This window comes from Phasianus colchicus, chromosome 19 (genome assembly GCF_987193195.1).
Source record: "Phasianus colchicus chromosome 19, bPhaCol1.hap1.1, whole genome shotgun sequence".
Taxonomy (NCBI): domain Eukaryota; kingdom Metazoa; phylum Chordata; class Aves; order Galliformes; family Phasianidae; genus Phasianus; species Phasianus colchicus.
This window is the reverse complement of record NC_143454.1, coordinates 2,874,062-2,897,309: the sequence shown is the minus strand read 5'-3', so window position 1 is coordinate 2,897,309 and position 23,248 is coordinate 2,874,062. Positions and strand designations below refer to the sequence as shown.

Below are 23,248 nucleotides of genomic sequence, written 5' to 3'. Positions count from 1 at the left end.
GCCATCCAATGTGTTACTAGAACAGGTGGATGGCTTGTAAAAATCTATTTCATAGCCCCACATGCATGTTCTTTGGCTTTTAATAGGTGTTTTGTACCAGACAGACTTCCTAGTTTAAAGTGTGAGTATGGTCAGGAAAGCAGTTCTGCAAGTGAATGTGTTATGCTCTGCAGGTATGTGTGCTTCTCTCACTCAGATTTGTTGACTACAGTGAGTGAAACATAACCTTTTATGGTTTGCCTGTTGACACATTGCCTCTGTAGGACTGCCTCTGAAGCACACAGTCTCCAGTGCTCCGCGTGTGCTGCTTACACAGGCATTAATGCCAAACAATAAGAAGATGGCAAAAATAGAGTGGGGCAAAGGGAGGTGAATTTTTCATACTAGCTACAACATGTCTAAAAGAATAAAATTGGAATGTTAAGTAAAGATGGTATCTGTGGTTCAGATAAGGGAGCCTCTGTTAAACTTGAACCAGTAACTTCAGGTGACAATCCTGGGCACTTTATTTTTTCATTGTTTTAAACTGTATTGTGCAGTGTAGGCAAAACCCTGCTTAGGTGAGAGTAACTGCTGAAGTCAGACTGGTCACAATCCGACTTTCAGTGTCCCTGGGATAATATGTGCAGGGATAGAATCTGAGCAAAACATCTGTTTTCTTTCCTCCCAACTTTGGTACGAATAGATAGACATTTAATTTGGGAATCATGTGGTTCTAGCATTTATTTCTGTGAATAGCTTCTCTGAGCACAGTCATCTTCTAAACTAGAGATTTGTCATTTTTTTGGCAAAATGGATTGGATTTGATATGAGCAGATGTTGTTAACAGCTCTTCTGATACTGCCTTCATTTCTGGCAGTGGAAATGTATTAGAAATCTGAAGGGATGCTTTACCTCCACTTTATATTCAAGATGGATCTCATTCTGTTAAGATCCCTACTTATGGACCACAAACGTGTATCTTTACTTAGTTAAATGTATTCAATCTGTGTAGTGTCAAAATTTACTTTACCACAATTTAACAAAATCAAATCCTTTCCCATTGCCGTAGCACTGCAGATTCTTGATAAATGCAACTTTAGGAAAATGTGTGCAAATTGACTTGATCATCTTTAAGGTTAACATTATTTCATGACATTTTTGTTCTTCCTTCTGTATGTTTAGGACAAAAAATCCTCCTGCGCGATGCTTTTGGTGAGAGTGGCACCAATGTAGGCAGTAGACTTCAGCTTCGAGTAGTGAAGTATTCAGTGCTGCTAGAGCAGTGTGCTGATGAGACCTGATCCTCCTCCATTTTTATCTCTTCCCTACAAGATCCTGGCTGGTGTGTCTGTTTAGATTTGTGCAGAATGCTGCTTTTATCAGGCTGGATTTGGACCTGCCAGAAATGCGTGTTCTGAATGTGCACTTTGATGTACACTGTTTTCCAGGCTAAATTTCTTCAGTGAGTGTTTCCCCATCATGGAACAATTGTTCCTTGTTAGAGAAAATTAAGAGACACCTGTTTAAATTTGTAAAGCCCATCTTGAAAATGAACCCACTCTTGTGGGTATGTTGCTGCTAAAGAATGTAAAGTTTAAACTGCAGTCTTCAACTTCAGTCTTCTAAAGCAGCTTCAGCCAGTTTGCTGTCATGCAGCACTGCCATTCTTTGTATCTCAGTGTGAAAATGCATAGGAGAGTATGGGGAACCTCAGTAATCTGCACCTTGAAAAGCTTTGTGTACATTTTTGCACTGAGTTGAATGTGGTTTGGTTAAGTCGTGTTTTGCCTAGCGCTTAGCATTGTGCCTCCTTGTCCCTGTTGGCTCAGCAGCGTGCTTGGATTTTGCTCTCCAGACTGTGTTAGGAAGACAGGAAACAGCATTGTTGGCCCTGCCTGACTGATGAATGGTGAATCGGTGCCATTTGTTTAGCATAAAGATGTTAATTTGGAAGTAAGGAGGAAAGGGCTGTTGGGAAAGCTTGGAGCCTGTGAGGCAGGTTAGTGCATGGGAGCAGGAGGGAATGGCAACTGTTACACTGTGCTGCTCCTCTTTTTTTTTTTTTAAACTCTCTGGAATTTTTTTTTTTTACCTGAAGACTCACTGGAGTGGGCTTATCTGCAGCTTGCTGGGTTTTCCCTCGGCCTACTCAGGGAGCTCCTTTGTGTAATGATGCCATTTGTTAAACTCTTTGCAAGTAAAGCTTGCTCCCAGCTATGGATTGTATTGAATTTTATCCAATAGTATATTAAGTATAGCCTCCTTTGCTGCCCTTGAACTAAAAGAACGTAGAAGAGATATCTGTCAGCACAAGTCACAGTCCTGACTCATCTTTCTGGCTTTGCAGCATGTTGTGTAACTGCTGCAGGTCGTGGAGCTGTAACAGATCCTGAATACAAAGAAGCTGCTTGAAATTCAGATGATCTCCTATCTTTTGCTAGTTAGGTTCCTGCATCTTTTTCATACACAAACTGAAGGGATCAAGTCATATATTGTTTTTCTGTGGCCCCTGGAATCACATAAGCACTTTTCACTGTATTGGAAATTGATTTCTTTTCCTATCACTCTTCTCCCTCTCAGAGATTTGTTGTAAGAATGGGGAAAGATCAGAATGAATACTTCTGTTATCTTCTAACATCAAAAGTTATATGACTCAGGGGAGACAAACGGTTTAGAATTGTGTAGTTTGGTAGGATGTGCAAAAGTGTTTCTCTCAGCATGTGGACAGCATTTGCTGGCAAGCTTTACTGAATCCTTGCTATCCTGCAACACACATGATAGTGTGCAGAGGCTGTCAGGTGCTGGCCATGAATGCTGTCTTTGGGTGCCCAGAGGAACTGTCCTGTAGTCCGTGGGGCACTGCTAGGAGGTTATTTGGTTCTATGTTTCATCTCTGTTTTCTAATCAAGGCTCCTACATCACACAGCCTGAAACACAGGACTTTGTGTAATCACACAGTTATCTATGCACACTTGCCTTTATAGCCTGACCTGCATCTTTTCACTACATGTCTTTCTGTGGCTCATTTTGCAGTTTTTGTTCCAGAAATAGACATTGCACATGAATATGTACACACATGTGCTTTTCAGCTGTTACTGCTGTGTGGATGACCTCCTTTGTAGCCATGAGGAGCATCACGTCAGAGTGTTACTATTGCCTCTTGGTACGCAGTTAAAGCCATCAGCAGGGAGAGGTGTGCACGTTTTATTCTGTCTCATGCAGTAGTTTTAAATGTGTCCAGGTTAGAAAGACAGAAGAACTGGTTGTTCAGGACAAGAGATGTTTGTGAACTGTGGAGAGTTCTGGATAAGTGTTTGTAGCTAGTTGGGTTTCTGTTTTACCATTAGAAATTCAGGCCAGCAAAACTGAGCAGTAATTAGAGAAATGGTGTTGTTTTGACATTGAGAAGAGCCATGTTATTTCCACTGACTTCAAATTAATTCAAGTGGGGAAAGGTGCGTGCATCCTAGCCATCCCACCACTTCAGTTGCATTGGGTAAAATCAGAGCGCGTTGAGGGAGGTAGATTGCAAGAATGGAGAAGGATCAGGATTAATATTTCTACTGTTTTCAGATGACAAAATAAATAACACGGGCTGTGAATATTTTAGAAATACCTACATTTTGCAGTGATGCACAGAAGCATTGCCAGATGTGCTGTCCAGGTGCTGAGACTGCTTTTGTATCCTGGAGCACTTGCAGAGCTGATTTGCAAGGCCTGCTGAATGTTATTCCACAGCTCTTTCCGTTCAGAAGATGCTCCAAACTCTTGTTTCCATAGCTGACACTGATTGCTTGGCAGCTAACAAGTAACAGTTGACAGAAATTTACTAAATGTAACCTGCAAAGTTGTGCAAGAGAAGTGTTGCAAACTTCTTAATTAGGGCTACCAGCCAACACAGGTTTCAGCAGCCTACAGCTGAATTCACAGGGGATGTATGTGATATCTGTGCACACTTCCTATAATAGAGTGTTGGATGGGTGATTAATGCAGTTTTTCTTCATTAAAGTAGGGAAGCACCTCAGAAATAAATCTTTCAGAAATAACTTTGTATTTCATAACTAACCTTGACCTGCATGCCAGAAGAATAAAACACAGTTTTCCCCAGTGTCATGTGCAGAACCACGAATTTCACAAGTAATCACTTGATGTTCATCAGCTGGTTTTGTCCCATGTTGCAGACTCTTAGAAGAGTAAACAGGGGTGGCTTTGTGGGCGCATCTGAGCTGCAAACATCTTGCATTGTCAATGGCGGTGAATTTCTAGAAATTATGAGAAGGAATTCCAAGTGTCTGTGATGCCATTACTATTTAGTTAACTCACCACTGTTTAGACTGGAACAAAGTTGATTTTAGAAGTACAGTTCTTGATTGCTCTCCATCTGGAAGATATTTGATATCTGCAAAGCATAACTCTAGACCTTGCAGGGTTGTTTACTGCACAGTGCTGTTCATTTGATAAAGCTCTGGAAACTTCTGTACATAGCTAGAGTTTAAACAGTACCTGGGGGCAAGGACAGATTTGTTCGTGGTATGTCTACACTACATCTCTTCAGCCCTGGGTGAAAAAATGTGTACTCTTGCATACTAGGATTCCTGGCAACAGGTGGTGATGAATGTCTACACTGGGAGGTCGTGATAGCTGATGGCCACTTTGCTGATGCTGGTTACTGGTTCACGGTGCCGACATTGGTCCTGGGCTCTAAGATTTGGAAATGTGATTACAGTGTAACTGATGTTACAGGAAGCTTTAAGTTAAGCCCTGGCTTGTTTTCTGGTGATGCTGAGTCACAAGGGATGCAGTCAGGAGGGTGCATAGCAAGCTCAGTACTCTGGACTTCAGGAGAGCAGCCTTTGGTCTATTAAGGGATCTGCTTGGTAGAGCACCATGGGATAAAGTCCTGGAGGGAACAGGGGCCCCAAGGAATTTGATTAGTGTTCAAGGATCACCTTATGGTGATGCATCTCAAGACTGAGGTACTCAACAACTTTTTTGTCTCAGTCTTCACTAGAAGTGCTGTAGACATGGTACCCAAGTCACAAAAGGCAAAGACAGGAGCTAGGAGAACAAAGGACTGCATGTTATAGGAAAAGATAAGGTTCAAGACCAGCTAAGAGATCTGAAGGCACACAAATCAGTGGGGCCTGCCGAGATGCATGCAAAGGTTCCAAGGAAACTGGTAGATGAAATGGCTAAGGCACTGTCAGTCATACTTCAGAAGTTGTGGCAGTCAGATGAAGTTCCCAGAGACTATAAAATGGGAAACGCAACCTCCATATTAAAAAAAAAAAAAGGGGGAAAAAAGAAGAAAGATCTGGAGAAGTACAGGCCAGTCAGTCTCACCTCTCTGCTGGGTAAGGTCATGGAGCAGATCCCCCTGGAAACTATGTGAAGGCACATGGAAAAGAGAAGTGGTTGATGACATAAAGTGTGGCTTCACCAAGGGCAGATCATGCCTGACAAATTTGGTGGGCTTCCACAATGGGATAAGGGTTGGTGGATAAGGGGAGGGCAGCTGGCATCATCTGTCTTGACTTGAGCAGAGCATTTGGCACTGCCTTGCACAACATCCTCATCTCTAAAGAGACAGGCATAGGCATATAGTGGTTGGACTTCAGTGAGTAAGAGATTGGCTGGATGGTTATGCTTGAAGAGGTATGGCCGACAGCTTGATGTCCAGGCAGGGACCAAGAATGAGTGGTATTCCCCAGGGGTCTGTATTGGTACTGTATTGGCAGTGTGACCGGCAGGGCAAGGGAAATGATTGTCTCCCTCTGCTCTGTCCTTGTCAGACTCAACCTACAGTGCTGCTTCAGCTCTGGGCACCCAGCACGAGAAAGATGTGGAGCTGTTGGAGTGAGTCTGGAGGATGCTGTGAGGATGCTCAGAGGACTGGAGCACCTTTGCTATGGAGACAAGGCTGAGAGAATTGGGGCTGTTCAGCCTAGGACAGCAAAGGTTCTGAGAAGACCTTAAACCTTCCAGTTCCTAAAAGGATCCTAAAAGAAAGTTGCAGAGGAACTTCTTACAGGGACAAGTAGTGATGAGACAAAGAGTAATGGCTTTAAACTGAAAGACATTAGATTTAGAGTAAATATAAGGAAGAAATTCTTCACAGTGATGGTGGTGAAGCACTGGGACAAATTGCCCAGAGAAGCTATGCATCTGCTCTCCATCCCTGGAGCTGTTCAAGGCCAAATTGGGTGTGGCTTTGGGCAACCTGATCTGGTGGCTGGTATCCTTGCCCATGGTAGGTAGTAGCAGGTGGGTGGTCTTTAAGGTCTCTTCCAACTCTATGATTCTGTGAAATACCAGTGGTACTTTAAAATGTCAATCTGTGAGCTTAATCAGAGCTTCCTGAGGCTGTGAGAAAAGGGAGAAGTCATAGAGGATCTCACCTTTAAGAATAATGACTGTGTTTTAGCATATACCTTAGCAGAAGCAGAAGAGTTGGAGAGAAGTGTGAAGGTTTATCTAGATGGGATTATGGCCATGAGGTGGCAGAAATCTTTATACTAATTTTCTAGTGTCTTCTCCAGTTATGTAGTCTGTTTCCATTTGCACTTTCCTATGAGGTTGATGGGAACTTCATCTGTCCTCAGGTCTGGGGCCTCCCAATACAGGAAAGATGTGGACCTGTTGGAGTGGGTCTGGAGGGCCATGTGAATGATCAGAGGGCTGGAGCTCCTCCCTTAAAAAGACAGGCTGAGGGAGCTGGGCTTTTTTAGCCTTGGAGAGAGAAGGCTGCAAGGAAACTTCAGTATTTAAAAGGGGATTACAAACAGGAGGGGAATAATCTCTTTACAAGGGTAGATAGTGATAGGACACAGGGCAATGGTTTTAAGCTCAGGGAGAGAAGCTTGAGATGTTAAGGGGAAGTTCTTTACAGATAGAGTGGAACAGGCTGCCCAGAGGGGATGTTGGATGCTCCATCCATTCAAGGCTGGGTTGGATGGGGCCCTGGGCAGCCTGGTCTAGTACCAGATCTGGAGGTGGGTGGCCCTGCTTATGGCAGGGGGTTGGAACTTGATGATCTCTTCCAACCCAAGGCAGTCTGTGATTCTAGCTTATTCTTTTGTGCGTGTCACAAGGCAGCCCCAAGCACCTAATGGGATCTGAAATCCCATTTATTTCCCAGACTGCTTGCCTCAGGTCAGTGTGGTAGTACAGCAACATCACAGCATATTTCAGAAGGCTGTGTATGGTGATTGTGCAGCTCATTTTTAATAGCCTTATGGTCTTTTGCTCCTTCAACACTAGTGCAAGAAGTACGACAGCACAGCTTCTTTTGTGGTCTGAGGATATGCCAAAACAGTTGTTATTGATTCACTAGGATTTTAGGTTGTGAAGAGCATGGTTTAAGCTGCTGCAGACTTCCTTCATATTCATCTTTGAATTAGGCTAGCTGATAGTCTTGAACAGAGTAGTTGGTTTTCTTTTGCAAGGCATGCCTGCCCCACCCCACCCTTTTCCCAAGGCTTATAGTAGAATTTGGATCTGCTTTCAGACCATATTCCAAATGCTGTGATCCTGACCAAGGATTCACAGATCCATCTTGGAGTTCTCTACGCAGTGTAACGCATTTGTTTTTTACAATTCTTTTTAAGGAAAATGCAAAAAACGAGGAGATGGTTTGAAACTGGAAAACGACCCTCAGGAGGTGAGTCACCTTGAATGTTGATATCTGCCTCTCAGCAGGAGGCCTCTTGTCCACTTTTGGTCCGTGGAGAGTAAGTTCTGTATTTGTTTCTACTGTAAGGCTGACCCAGAGGGTGAATAAGGGACAGTGTGGTCCCTGATGCTCTTCACTCTTGCCTGTGCTTTTTATCCCTGTTTGTGCCCCTATCACAGCTTTCCTGCTGTTCGCTGTTTGTCTTTTGGGACCGACCCCAGCTGTTTACTCTGTAGGTTTGTACCTGTTTGCACACAGTGAGTGTCAGGAAGCCCTTTTGTAATGGGCTTCCTGAGAAAAATGAAGAAATCACTGAATGCCACCTTGCTGCTCCTTAAAACTGGTCTAGCAATTACCTTTTAACACCCTTTGAAATGTAGAAGAGGCAGGGGCAATAAAAGTGCCACTAGTGTGTAAACGTAAGTAGTGGCTTCCTCCAGGCTCCTGCACAGATGTGTGTCCTTGGATCTACTGGTGTAGAACAAAGTGACATATGGGAGACTGTAATCTCACATTCCCCAAACTGCATTTGGGCTACCAGTGCATTTCTGTGGTATCTCTTCCAAAAGATGCACTATTTTATCCTCAGGAAAAGTCAGTTTAAAGGGGTTTGATTGCGTGATCTCTATTGCAGATCTTAAAGAGCTTTATCCCTCCTGTTCATACATCGTTGCATTTTGGGGTGCAGTGCATGGGCAGTTCTGGTACTTGCTCAGTAATATCTTGAAAACCACTAGGAATTGATGCGAAGTCTGGTGTTACTGATACACAGATTGCTGAGCACTCAGTTATGGGGATGAGTCACGGCAGTAAAGAGTTTTCTGGCACTGAGGGTGGCAGTCCTCCTCAATCCATGTGATCAGATCTGAAAGATTTTCTTTAGAAATGTTCTCTTCTTACGGGAAAAGGCCTTATGAGAGCAGTTGTGGCAGCTGCTTCTTCCTTCGCAGCTGTGTATACATTTTTTCACTCTTGGAAAATGAGTCAGAGTTGTTCTATTGGTACCAAATTGCAGCAGGAGCCTTGCAAGTTCAGTTGTGACCAGCATTGTATTTTATGCAGAGTCCAAGCAATGAAAATCAAACTGACTGTATATTTTGAACTCTGTGTGGAAGAAATCAGTAGAAACTACATGCTAGCTGTACACATCAGAAGCATTAGAAATAAGGTCAATATTTGGGTTGGCAAAAAGATGGAATATAGGAGGCAAGCTCTCTGCACTCTGTTTTGTAGATTATAGACTTATCTTACTAATGCAGGATTTGGGGGCACAGGGAGAGAAGGAGGAGTGCATTTTAGGACTTCCTGTCAGTCGTGGTTTCTTTTTTTTCAGAGGCTGCCAGGTGATACATGTCCTGGTCCTATGGGCACTGCGAGCTGTGACCCGTCAGGCACCTTTTCTAAATGATGATAATGTGAACTCCATAGGTACTTCTTACAGTGGCTGTCACTTTTGGCAGTTTGCCTATTCAGCACTGTATCAGTTGTATTCTGCATAAGCCTGAAGTTGAATTATTTACTGCTCTTTTTGCTTTTCTTCTTTTTTTTTTTTTCCTCAGGCAGAGTCAGAAATGGCTCTGGATGCAGAGTTCCTGGACGTGTATAAAAATTGCAATGGTGTAGTGATGATGTTTGACATCACCAAACAGTGGTAAGACATCTTTAGCAGCATGCACTACATCACATGATTCTCAACTTGTTTGGTGAAAGCAAGTGGCTTCTGGACCTCTTGATTCCCACGTGGCCTCTGGTGCTGATAAGGAGCCTAATGAGTCAAAGCTAGCTTGTATCCCTTGAAATAATAGCTTTATCTTCTGGTGTGTCTTTTAATATACTCCTCTCCTGGGTTTCAAACAAGCAGTCTCCCTGTGGACTTGTGGGCTGCAGTTTCTGCCATACTGCTGTCTGAGGCTTGGTAATTAGCACTGTCACAGGTGCACTGTATGGTGGCATGATATGCCTTGCTGTACAGACCACAAGGGGAAAGAGAAAGCTAGAGAGAAAATCGCAGGAAGACAGGTGTTGGTAAGGATTATTTAGATGCCCTAGACTGCATTAATATACAGAAATAACAAGCTGTTCATTTTGCATATATGAGGAGGAGGGAAAGAGTCATGTGGGAGCAAGAATTGAAGGAGGAGATGGTATGAATTCCTGCTTTATACTTAAGCTTGTGTTATGCAGGTTTGATATGGTTCAGTGAGCTTGAATGGAGGAACTCTTCTGCTTACCTCATAGAATTTTGTAGAACTGAGGAAAAGATTGCAGGAAGAGCTGCGACGTCTCTGCTAGAAGTGTATTATTGAACTTGTTCTTTATTCAAAAATGACAACACACATGTACTTACAGTTAATGTATTAGGAGTGAGGGGGAAGGGGGAGGCCACAGCTTTGAAGGGATTTTGGATAAAATTCTTACTTTGTGTCTTTTTTCTGTGGCTTGTGCATGCAGCTGCTTACAGAATGATGGTTCGCTCTCATTTGCCTGTCTCTCTCTCTCTTTTGGTGAAGGACGTTTAACTATATTCTGAGGGAGCTTCCTAAAGTGCCGACCCATGTTCCAGTGTGTGTGCTGGGGAACTACCGAGACATGGGGGAGCACCGGGTCATTCTGCCTGGTGACGTGCGGGACTTCATTGACAATCTGAACAGGTAAGGGTGGTGGCACCGTGCTCACCAAACAGGGCAGCAGGCTTTCACCATACTCTGTCATCATCCATAGAGAACTGTTGCTGCTGTGCTTCAAATCTACATCATCTCCAGCCCTCAGCATCTCCAGAGAATGTTTCCTGGTTACAGCCAAATCATACTCTTCCTTTGCCAGCCAGGCAAGATTTTTCATCTTAGAGGTCTCTGAGACTCTCTAAGTAATATAAGATCTTACTTACTGATCAATAGATAGTACCTTTCAATGCGGGTTTATGTTTTTAAGGCAATTTTTCATTTTCTCAGTCTTTATGACTGGTATGCATTTAGCAATGGTATCAATATTAAGACTTGATCACTTCTTTACAAATATGCTTTTATATGTGACTCAGCTGAGTTTAATGCATAGTGCTGATGCTTGAGTAGGTGCCTTAATGTAGATCTGCTTCTTGTTTTCAAAAATAGAACCTTAACTGAAAAATGAATAGCTCATATTTCTATGAACCCCCTCCGAGTTTAGTAAACCAATGACCAATGTCCTGACACAGTATCTCTCAGTCTACCATGACAGTGCAGCCCTACAACAGCTGCATGCCAGCTTTTTCTGCTGTCCTTCAGGAGGGACAGAGTCTGAGTACAAGTGTGGAGTTGAATTCCTCTGTGTGGAGAAAATTGTACCTGTTAACATTCGTTGGTGCTTGCTGAATGTTTATGGAGATCAGACAGTGGTGTGAGCACAGTGAGGTGTGGGGGGTGCATTTCAGCAGTGGTGACAGCAGCTTGAAAAGCAAGCCATGTTCCATTTGGCCACAGACAGCTGTTGCACCACAAAATGAAGAGTGTCTCAATCAGTTCATCCAGGCAAGTCAGCTAATGGTGGTAACTTTTGAAAAATATCATTTCGTAGCTGAGCATTTGCTCTATCAAACAATTTTATTGTGCTCTTTGTATCTGTTGTGTTTCCATGGAAATACATAGGAGACATTACTTTTGGAGGATTGTTCATGGAACACAATTCAGCAAGCGTCTCTCCTGTGTGTGCATGTCCTTTGCATGTTTTTTTTTCTCTTTGCCTTTCTTGTTGAGACAGGCCTCCTGGGTCCTCATATTTTCGCTATGCTGAGTCTTCCATGAAGAACAGCTTTGGCCTCAAGTACCTGCATAAGTTCTTCAACATCCCCTTCTTGCAGCTGCAGGTAAGAGACACTGCTTCCATGACGTGTGTGGGGCAGAGTTTGGGCATTTGACTTTATATGTGGGATTTTTTGTTATGGTTGATCAAGGATCCTGAATAGATTTTTGTTTTCGTAAGAGTGTAGTTAACAGAATTCTATTAGTATACTGGTGCCTGTGACTTGAACTTGTCTCTGGAGAAGGACTTGGGGGTCCTGGTGGACAAAGAGCTGGACACGAGCAGCAGTGTGCGCTCGCAGCCCGGAAGGCCAGCAGCACCCTGGGCTGCACCCACAGAGGGCTGGCAGCGGGCAGGGAGGGGATTGTCCCCCTCTGCTCTGCCCTCGTGAGGCCCCATCTGGAGTACTGCGTCCAGGCCTGGGGCCCCAGCACAGGAAAGACGTGGGGCTGTTGGAGCGGGGCCAGAGGAGGCCACGAGGAACGCAGAGGGCTGCAGCACCTCTGCTGCAAAGACGGGCTGAGGAGCTGGGGGTGCTCAGACTGGAGAAGAGAAAGCTCTGGGGAGACCTTCCAGAAGTTGAAGGGAGCTTATAAGCAGAAGGGGAATCAATTTTTAACATGAGCAGATGGTGACAGGACAAGGGGGAATGGCTTTAAACTAAAAGAGGGGAAATTTAGGTTAGATGTTAGGAAGAAATTCTTTACTCAGTGAGTGGTGAGGTACTGGAACAGGTTACCCAAAGAAGCTGTGGGTGCCCATCCCTGGAGGTGCCCAAGGCCAGAGCATGGGGCTCTGGGCAGTCTGACCTGGTGTGGGGCAGCCAACCCATGGCAGGGGTCAGAACTGGGTGATCTTTGGGTCCCTTCTAACCAAAGCCATTATATGATTCTCTGCTTGTGAAAGGATTCTTTGCCATGTTTGAAAGTGTTTACTTGTGTAGAAAGACTCCAAGGTGATGAGTATCGCTATCAAGATAACAGCAACCAGTGTTATAGTAACCAAGTCAGAAATATTGCACATATTTTTTTAACTTTCTATTTAAATTGTTTTGTCAATCAGTTAAAACTGTTGAGAAAATAGTATGGACTGAGTAGTTCAGAGACAACTGACTACTGAAAATCCTTGTCCTAATCTGAATGGTATCTGATCTGCTTGGAGCTGACCCAAGTCTCTGATTTCTGTCATAATTGAGCCATCTTGGCTTGACTGAGAGAAAAAGTGAGGGCTGAATGGGCATGGCAGGGTGATATTCTCAGCTGTGGTCCTTTAGAAGAGTGCCTCAAGGTGTCATTCATCGTAAGGGGGTCCTTGATGCCTTTAGGGGTGCAAATGATGTTACATCGGTGCTTTTTTGGTTTATTTTTTTATGAAAAAATTCAGACAGTTGGTCTTGATTTTCTTTTGCTAGTAAGTGAAATATCTGTTTGCATTTTTATACATAATCCAAACTGAAATGCTAATTCAGAATAAGTTCAGATGTGTTAGTGAATGTTACCACATCCCAAGTCAGCACAGCAGATGCATTAAAAGGAATCAGGATAAGAAAACTAAATGTATGAAAACAAGTCACGTTTTTGAGGAAGAAGTTATAAAAATAATTCACAGCTCAGTTGAGAGGACTGAAGTCTTCCAATTTGCTGTTGGTGAGATGTCTGCTTGTGTATAGCTTCGGTCCCTGTAATAAAATGATAGCTTTTGGAAATCAGGCAGAATAATTTGTTCCTAGGTTGCTTTTTTTGTTTCCTCAAATAGGTGTTGATGAGAAACTGAGAGATCAGCATAGGCTTCCAGCCGGATTTGTCTGAAAGCTGCTACTGTGGTGTTCTTAATGGTCACTATGTGCAATGGTGTTCCTATATATGGATGTAAGCAGGAAGGGCTTGCATGGGAGGAGCTTTAGGATGAGAGACTTAGGGGATGTTTCATTTAGATGTATATTTAAATGAATATAAATAGGTGTGATCTATTAACCTGAGACTGGAAGTCTCACTTGAGCAAGGTAGTTGGCCCCAAAGCCAGGGAACTTCTTGAACAGATCTCAGTCTTCAGGGAAGTAGAAGAAATAAACCTGGTATGGCCTTCAGCAGTTTGGAGGTGTCAGGGATGGCTGTCCAAGGTAAGGTGAGGAGATGGGGTGATCAGTCCTCTGTTGTTCTCCTGTGCAGTGGGCATGGAGTGACACTGGGATCATCCAGAGCTCAAGGTGCACATGCTGTGTGGGCGTTGAGCTCAGTTAATGGACTGTCAGATCCTGTGGTTTGGTTTGGTTTTAATTCAGAGACTTTAATTCAGGAGGCAGTAATGGATTAAGCAGGTACTTGGGTGCAAAGTGGGGTTAAAGAAGAGGTCCTGCCACGCGCTAAATGCAGGCAGGATTTCATTGGCCTCAGTTGTCTTCTGAGGTTTGTGTGCTGCCCACCTGCTCTCCCACAGCTCCCTGGGGGCAGAGGAGCTGCTGGGCAACACGTGTGGCTCTGCTGTGTCCTTCATGGAGCCGGTGTTCAGCGCCCTGCTTTCGGGTTGCACATCTTTGCGTTCAGCTTCCCCATGCATCTTTCATGAAGGAAGCAGCGGGTGAAATCCATACCGCTGGTATAGAGCAAGCTCCCCCTGGCAGCCTGGTCTATTCAATTATTTATCAGTTCCTTTGCAGGGGAAGGAGCCTCAGATCTGAGGACGTGGGTTAGCCCTGGGTACAGCCAGTGGCCCACATGATGTGCTGATGGGATCGGGTCAGCTGGGCCTTTGGAGCACTGCAGAATTCTGCAGGCAGCTGAAATTGCCTTCTCCCAGAAAGGCAATTGAAAATGGCATTCAGCCAAAGCGCTGGTCTGCAGCACATGCTTTATTCCCTTCTTTTGGGTCATTGCTAAAAATAAGCTGCTGCTTTAATATTTTAATGCCAGCACAGTAAAATAGAATTTATTTTTATGTATTTAGAAGTCTGTTATTAGTAATGAGTTTGTCTTGATTAAATCCAAGTTCAGAGTTTACTTTAATCTGGGAAAATAGAAATAAATAAAACCTCAGGTGCACATCATATTGCTGAAGTACAAGGAAAGGCAATCCCCTTGTTTAATAAAAGCCATTACCAAAGTGCCTAAGGTAAGCATTGGAGAGCATGTCCCCTTTGTCTCTGTTTATTCAGCTAATTTGATCAACATTTCCTTATTTAGGGAAAAAAAGAGGACAAAGAGGCAGGAATTTTTCCTTTCTGTGTGTGGTGTTTTTTTTTTTTTTTTTTTTTTTTTTTTTTTTCAATCTATGAATAATAAAAAAGGATTAAATTGTTACTTCTGAGATGTTGGATGCAGGTACTATAGAGCAAGCATTTAAAGTCACTTAGTACAAATCAGTGCTTCTGTTTAGTGCAGCAAGTTTAAATGTATAGCATATTTTATGAAACTTTCTTGTATGACACAATGAAAGGAATTCAAGCCAATTAATGGCTTCATAATTCTTTGTATACATTTTAATTGAGTTCACATTTCCATCTGCATTGTGCTTAAGAATATGAAGAATACCTAGTGAAGTACCTAGTGAAGGAAAAATGGATTAACACAATAACAAAGCGTAAAAATTAAGAATGTCAATATCTGCTAAGTAATGAATTAAATGATCATAGAAATGTTGAGGAAGGGCTTGTTATCAGTCCATATAAATCACCTGGCTGGGAGATGCTGGAGCTTTTGCTGCTGGAGGGGTCCCCATGCTGGCCCTGCAGCTGGAGGACAGCCAGATCCTTGGGGTGGTGCAGCTGCTGGTGCTGCTGCCGTGCAGCTCTCTGAGCTCCCTCAAACTGGGAGTGTGGGCTCAGCATAGCGTGTGTGGGTATTGATCTGTTCATGGTGCCTTTCAGGCTATCAGGAGGGTTGTGCCAGGGCCTTTTGCAGCTGCTCTAGAGTCCTATAAGATGTCACTTCCCCAGCTGAGGCTTCTGCTTGTGATCTTGGGAATGTGAAAAGGGAAGGACCGAATTAAAATAACTCACCACATTTTAGGTCAGTGAAATGTTTTTATTTCAGTTTCACATGGACTGCAGTGTCTGTCTCTCACCTGTGAGGCAGCAACTGAAGACAGAGGTGCAGTGACTTCTAAAATTCATCTTTGCTGGGAGGTTGTGATCCCTCATCTGTCCCAACAGTAGAAGAAAAATTATGAGGTTTTGCACCAGTTGAGTCCTACTCACAGGAGGGCTTTTTTATTGCAAATTAAAAAAAAGATCAGAATGAACTGGTTGTACAGCTGCTCTCCACAGCAGTGGATACTGCTCTCCAAATGCAACTAGTGATCCTGTTTCTGGAAATCACACACTATTGGTTGATGATCTGATCCTGTACAACTCTCAGAACAGATTGCTTTCATACAACCAGACTGTTTGGATTCATGTGCTTTCTTGCTACCACTTCTGCTTCCCATCATGCAGAAGTATTTAAACTGAACACCATGAGGTGGACCAAAGCTCCTGTTTAATTAATTGCTGTGGGTAGAGTGGTGACATCAGACCTTGGTGCACCCTGAGAGTGCACAGAGATCTGTTACGATGACCCTTTCTGCTCAGACCAAGCTTGTTTTCCTTTCTTTAGAGGGAGACGTTGCTACGGCAGCTGGAAACAAATCAGCTGGATATTGATGCAACTTTGGAGGAACTGTCAGTGCAGCAAGAGACAGAAGATCAAAACTACGAACTGTATGTCATTGAGCAATCTTTTTTAACTGTTTTGTTGCAGTCTGGGTATCATACAGATATTGTACAGCCCCAGCTATGGCTTGTAGCTAGTGAGTGACATTTAGGGTTTCTTTGGAGGTTGTAAAACGTCACTTTAAGTGATGTCTCCCAGAATAAAGCGTGAAGCATGCACTTTGGGATCCCCGTCAAAGGGTCTGTTACCTACAAGCTACAAGCATCTGACCTATGGGAGGGCAGTGGAGGTGGAGCTGAGCAGCACACCTGGAAGCAGTACATGGTAATGGGGTCATAGATAAGTATGTTGCAGCCTCTGATGCTGAAAGGGGATATTTTCCATCTCTGTAGTGTTCAGCATGCAAGTTGATTCCTTTTCTTCTAGGTGTGGCATTCCTGAGTATGGTGTGTCTTGTAAAAGGCAGCGACCGATAGCTACAGCGTGGTTGTCTTTTGTTCTCTTTGGATACTTTTAGTCTCCTCAGAGTATTTCTGGTTTGAAGCAGTGACTGGTTTCCTGCTGCCTTATGTTTGTTCAGTGTCTCATCTGTTTGCTTGCTGCTTGAAATGAGCATTTGCCAGTGTTAGCCCTGCAAAGCCAGTGCATCTGATGCTCTTCAGATTTGTATGTTGGTGAATGGTTCCATGAAGTCCTACTGCAAGGTCTTTATTTCACTAACATGCAAGGCGAGTCAACCCCAGAATGGTTTGGAAGAAGATTCTTTACAGGCAGCTTTCGCTGGAAGTTGGAATCAATGATTATGAAATATTCATGCACAGCCATTTGACAAGCACTTTTAGACCAAGTTTCAAATTCCATAACCTTGGTCAGTATGTCTTCCTTTGTGAGAGCACTGAAGTTGCCCATATAAATACAAAGCATTACTGTTTCCAGAGCAGTCACCTCAGTCCGCTCTTTAGGGAACGGCTCATCGCCTGGTGCCTTCAGCACTTCTCTTGTGTCCCTTCTCAAAGGGCTGGACTGCAAGAGCTGTGTTGTCAGATTGATTTCCAGGTTTTTTTTCATTCTGCATCAGTGAAAGGAAGATACTTAAAAGACTTGGCAGAGCTGTTCCAAGCTTACACCAGAAGATCTTGCTGCTTAGTCATTGTTCTTCTATACCTTACATCTTTTGCTTTAGCATTTGTTGGACCCTCTCATGAACCAACTTGACTCACAGGTGCTGCTGAAAACTATTTTCTACCAATATCCACTTCTCGATTCTTTTTTGTTTGGTTGGATTTTTTTTTCCATATGAGTGAGTTGAACTTCTCTGAGAAGCATCTGCTCAAAACCAGAGCTCAAAGGAAGCAGCAGGGGATGGGATGGGATGGGATGGGATGGGATGGGATGGGATGGGATGGGATGGGATGGGATGGGGGGCTGATCTAGTAAGATGGCAGGACCTTCTAATTCCAGCAATGGATATTTTACTGGACCCTTCCATCCTGTGTAACTGCACCATCATATATTTCATAATATTGGGTGCTTCCACTGCAAGAGAGTACTCTTCCTGTAGCACCTTCCTGCAGAAATACTGCAATTACTAAAGAACATGATTTACAGTGTGTCAGTGTCCAGAATCCTAAGGCCAAGCAGGCCACAATGGTGCAGGCAGTATGCACAATAAGTCAAAAGGTATGTGCTTGCCTTTTGCAACCTCAGAATACCTTTCATGCAGTTTGTGTAGTGGAAAATAGCACTTCTGTAGAATCCTTAGGATCATCCACAGAAACTCCAAAGCCAGACAATCATTTACCCTATGTCAGTTCTCTGTTGTTTCCCAAACCAGCTTGTGAGCACAGGAAGGTGACATTTGTGCACCTGAAGTACTACAAAGATAGCCACGGCCTGGCTGGGCAGAGAACTGCCCTTCTGTGCTGCAGAGATCTGCTGTAGCAAGGGGCTCCAGCTCAACTGCTGGGGACAGCTTGCACTGCGGGTGACTAACTGCACTGTTGGGCTGTGTAATTGGCTGAACATGGCACAGGAAATATCTTGGTAATGATAGCTGGGAGGAATTGCTAAAGTATTAAAAGAAAAAAAAATTTATAGGATTCTGGTTTAGTAGATGAACTGACCTTTTTATGCAACTGGCCAAATCCTGCTTTCACTTCAGCTACAGCAAGTTGGTCTGCACACTTGGGCAATGTTCTTTGCTTTCAGAAAGTAATGTGGTTTTTTTAGAGAAATGTCTTTAAAATATAAGTGGATGTTTCCTGTCTTGAGCCGCTGATCCCAGAAGAAAAACGCCAGGCTTTGTTATGTCCGAGTACCTTGACCACACTGACTAAAATAGAGCGTTATTTTAGGACTTCTGAGATTTTGTCTGCACCCTGGCTTGAAATGAAGAGTGCTTCAAGGGCACACCAGCAGTACCAGGCAGGAATCAAAACTTGCAGTTGAAGCAGGATTTCATGTTCCTTAATAGGGCTTTGGAAGATCCTTGCTTGACAGCTGCCCATCCTCTTGTCTTGAGAATATCTTTTTTAACACTACTGTGGTCCTTGACAAAGTGAACACCTGGTGTGTTGTGCACATGGGTGACACAGTGTAAGTTGTTGTCCCTCGGCAGATGGGAAACCCTAGTGTTGGTTTCTTGGGTTTAGGTGGTACTTAGAGCCTTGCTGTTGGTCACCATGATTGCTCAGCATGGGGAGGTGTCTGCAGGCCTGCGTGCTGCATCACCTGCTCTGAGGTTCCTGCTGTCCTTGTGTTCTCCAGCTCGCAGTGCCATCAGTCAGGCAGTGGAACAAGGCAGGATGGCCATGCTGGGACAGCTCAGTTATTTCATTCACCCCTGTGTCTGGCTGCTGGCAGAATGACTGATGCTAAATTTGGATCAGTGAGAACAGAACGAGCACAAGAACTCTTCATCCTGCTATGGCTGGGTACCTGAGGACAAAACGTCATTGCTCTAAATTGTGCATCCCAAAGAAAACACGAGGTGGCACACAACTCTGCCTCATCTGGCTTATGTAAGCAGTCCCTTGGCAGCTGCTGGCCAGGCTTTGCCTGTGTAAGATGTGTTTGGAGGCTTCCAGCTCTTTCCTTGTGCCTGGTCTTTTCCTGCTGCAGCTCTTTCTCTGATAGTTTCTCTGTCCTGTCTCAGGTTTTGCATTTTCAGTTCTACGAAATCACATCTCAGCCCTTCTGCAACTGCAGAACTCCTATTAAGCAATTGCTTTTCTGACTGTTCTGAATTTGTGATTTGCTCAATTTTCCTATGTTTAATTGTGTCCATCTTAGCTCGTGTCACAAGGAAAACTTTTTATGTATTGTGTTTGTTGAGTTAGAGCATGCATTCTCCCTCACTGAGTGGTACTCATGGAGCAGTGCTTTTAGGGAATGATGGAAGCTCTTTCTGCTTCTCTTTTTCCAGGAGCAAGGTGCTTCTTTGCAAATATTTTAAGAAGCAAATCTAATGTGTGTTTTTGATACACTTGTATTATTTTGGTGCCTTTTTCTGTCTTCAAAAGGTGGAATTTAATTTCAAGGAGTCAATTCTCTTTAAATTACCTTCCCCCCACCTTGATGTTAATATAAATTACTCAATACTTAACTCATTTTTTTACAAGAACTCTCATTTTCTTTGACAGTCATTTTTGAGGAAGCCAGGAACTTGTCATCTATAAACCACTATGAGATTGCTTGATTTGTAAGCATGTGAAGTCCAACCTTTTCACATGAGTTGTTCATTAGAAACAAATTGTCACATCATGAACTCTGTGAGTTGAAGAGCTCTTAAGCAAAGTGTTAGTCATGCTTTGCAAAAATATATTCAAAGCAGTTGGTCTTCAAATTATCTGAGAATACTGAATGATGCTGACTACAACTTCAGCAGCAGCAGAGTCTGTCCCAGGTTTCCATGTGTTAGAAGTCCAAGACGCTTTCTCAGTGTTGCCATACAGCTGGCATCTGCATTGCCAGGTCATCCTGGGTAGCCAGGTGTTGCTGCCCAGATAGAAAAGGTGATAAAACAGTGACTGATTCTCTCATCATTGATCTTGCTAGAGAAGTGGAAGACATGGGACATGTACAGGCTGGTGTGGAGGGCTGTTGTTCTGTGCATTGGTTTTGTGTCAGATGGAAAACCTGAGGAATAACTGGGCAGTCAGTCCGTCTGAGGCCTGGCAGCCAGCTCCAGGCCAGCTTCTGCTGACAATGAATTGATTTCATATCCAGGAGCATGGGCTCAAGGGGGTATCAGGTTCAGGAGGCCAAAACAAACATGGAAATCTAGCCCTCTGTGCAATAACCGCAGTGAAATTGATGTCACAAGGTCTGTTAATCCTCTTTTCACAATTAATAAAATAACCTGAAGTATTTCTTGCCACAAGAAATACATTTGAAAAGTTGATCACAGTGCAATAGAGCCAGGAGCCAAAAGCTTCAGGCTGCTGCCATCTTCGATAGCAAATGAACACAACGCTGATAATTTTAGGGCTGTGAAGCTAATGAATCCTTTCATTCTTCTTAGGTTTGTTCTGTGCAAAGAACAATAGCCACCTCAGGCCCTGATAAATTTTTATTCCCACAAAGCATATTCATCTTTAAAATTGCATAAAAGTCTCCTGTGGACAGGCCCAGCACACAGTGAGTTACCCAGGAGTTTTGAGGATACGAACTTGTTATTCAGCCTGAAGCTGAAGGATTAAAATGCAAACAAGTTGCCCATGTGGATGTGGACAGAAACCCATTTGGACTTACATGGCATGTTTGCTGTCTCTAAAACAAGAACAAATGTACCCAGGTCACAGTATGAGTTCATCTTGTGCATCAGCTGTATACCAAACCTAATGTGGATGTGAAACTGCTTGTTTGACAGTAAGATTTTGTGCAAGTCCTTTTACAAAAGCCTGCTGAAATTTTTAAAAAAAAAATGAACAAGGAACACAGTGGCCAAATTGCACAGAATATGAGAAAAAACAGACACGTGGCAGATTTGACCTGGTGTGTTCCTAAAACAGCCTCACTAGTGCTTCAGAAGAGTGTGTGTAAAGCCAGAGAAAGCATTCATGCATTATGTAGTATTTTTCAAGTGTGGAGGATGCTTAGACACCTCCACCCTGGAAATTACTGAGAGCTTGCTGGCAGCATTTTCATGTATGCTGTTTTTCCACCCACCTCTTCCAAGGAAGAAGATATGAATATGAAAGCTCAGTACAGCCTATGCAGCCAGCCCATGTAAGACCAGCAGCAGAACGTTCCTATTTCTCCAGCATCGTGGCACACAACACAGAGCTTGGTCCACGTGCATAGTTGGAGATGAGGAAGGTCACGTGCCAGAGCTCTCCTTGGTGCTGTGCTGAAGAGCCTGTGTCATGCTGTCCCCAGATAACCACTTGTACCTTTCTACCAAAAATAACTTGATGTGTCTTATTCTTGTGCCCTTCATTTAACGTAGATGAGCAAGGCATAGGAGCAGGTGCAGAAGGGAGCCAGCGTGTGTGCTGCTCTACAGACTCTCTGAGCTGTTGGGAGGAATGACACTCTTTACACTTCAATCATGCATCATTTTTACCCTCCAGCTTTTAAAATTCGTGTATTTCTTCAGGAGAAACAGGTGGTAGTCACAGCCCTCCTTCCTTCTGGAGCTGGCTACTTGCCCAGAACAAAGCAGGTTGTTTCCAAAATGGGCAGTAAGTCTTCTAATATCCTGATATTATAAAGTGTCCTGCGCTTCTTTGGTACCAGCTTTAAGTACTCTTCGAGATTTAGGCTTTATCCTCAACTGATTCTGGATGTTCTTTGTATGTAATTTGTATGGGATCTGCTCCCCTAGTCTTCAGTATACAGTGGTCTTTACCTGAGTCACACAGCTGCCTCCTGATCGACAACTCGGGAGTTGTTCGGTTCTCTGTTCATGTAGCGCTGGTGAGTTGGGTACCCACAGAGCTGCCCTCAGCCAGAAAGACCAGCCAGAGAGAGCAGAGCAGGCATTAAAATGCTGAATGAAGCAATGACCAAGCTTGCAGGCCTTCCAGCCAGAAGCACTGTTGCTATAAACAGGAATAGGGATGCATACAGATCAGCTGGGATTAATTTTCCTTCACAGTTAGGAAGCAGAAGTCTTTAACCCTGAGCAAGACTCAGGAGGAGGAATCGCTCCTACGAAGCAGAGCTGCCTGGCATCCCTGCCTTCAGCTTGCTGGTGCAGAGCCTGGAGGTGTGGGCTGGCAGAATTCAGCCTTGGCTGCTTTTGGTGTAGAGCTGCAGAGCTGCGTGACCTGTGCTGAGACTAGTGTCTCAGAGGGCTTTTCAGGCCATAGCTGTTCGGTGGTTTCAAAGCATTCACTTTATTGAGCAGGGTTGCATTGCAGATACCCTTGGCTTATCTTTACTTCACCACATATGCAGTGCATAGCCTGCCCTGCAGGATGCTGAGTTATGTTTGTTGTCACCTGTTTGTCAGGAGAGGAGTGATGTGTAATTGCTCAGTCCCACAGCGCAGTGAGAGAGTTACATTGAAAATACACTGGTAGAGCCTTGTAGTGTGGTAGTACACATGGTGCATGACACACCTTCCAAACCAGCCTGATGCCCTCTCTACACAGCTCTGTTTGTGTGTGCAGGAGTTAAGATCTTTCATGTTTTCTCTTTGGTGTGTGAGAAATCCATGCATTGTTTTCAGTGGAGCATGTTGTCACCCAGCTCACCTCAGCTATGAGTCCCATGGTAGGGAGGGTGCTGGGATGGCTGCTCTGTCATGTGCTGGGATTGCATGTATAATTGTGGTCAGCCTTGGTCGAATAGACGTGCAGGCCTTGCTCTAGGTCCTGGTGGGAGCATCAGTGAGGCTAGCAGAGAAGCCTCAGGGGATAGCAGTGGCAGTCTGGCTCCTCTCTGCTTCTCGCAGGCAGTGCTGCATTTACAGCCCTCGAGCCTGATCTGCTGGCATGAGCGAGACAAGCTCAGATGTGGTGAACTTGGAGCAAGATTTGTTCCCCAGCCCTCAAGCAGATGACTGTTTCCTTTGCACTGTTGAATGTCTTTGCATTTCTGCTGTTTGTAATCATCCTATTCTTTCTGCATCCTGTCCCTATCCTGTGTGTTGATGCTGTCTCCTGACTTGCAATTTCACAGTCCTTAAGTACTCAAATAATGTCAAGGCTAAATCCTTGAGTAA

The 23,248-nt window shown here is 43.9% G+C and overlaps 1 protein-coding gene across 6 annotated transcripts in view; it reads left to right on the top strand.

Annotated features, from left to right (window-relative positions):
* Positions 1–23,248, top strand: part of RABL6 (RAB, member RAS oncogene family like 6) — a 52,489-nt gene that overhangs the window by 13,296 nt on the left and 15,945 nt on the right. For 5 of the 6 annotated variants that reach the window (XM_090121436.1, XM_090121435.1, XM_090121434.1 and 2 more), the window contains 5 exons: positions 7,590–7,642; positions 9,214–9,305; positions 10,165–10,305; positions 11,390–11,495; positions 16,021–16,124. In XM_090121436.1, the coding sequence (XP_089977562.1) occupies positions 7,590–7,642; positions 9,214–9,305; positions 10,165–10,305; positions 11,390–11,495; positions 16,021–16,124 (496 nt within the window). Of the gene's footprint in view, positions 1–7,589; positions 7,643–8,987; positions 9,083–9,213; positions 9,306–10,164; positions 10,306–11,389; positions 11,496–16,020; positions 16,125–23,248 lie in introns of all 6 variants that reach the window. The other variant, XM_090121438.1, reaches the window with a different exon arrangement.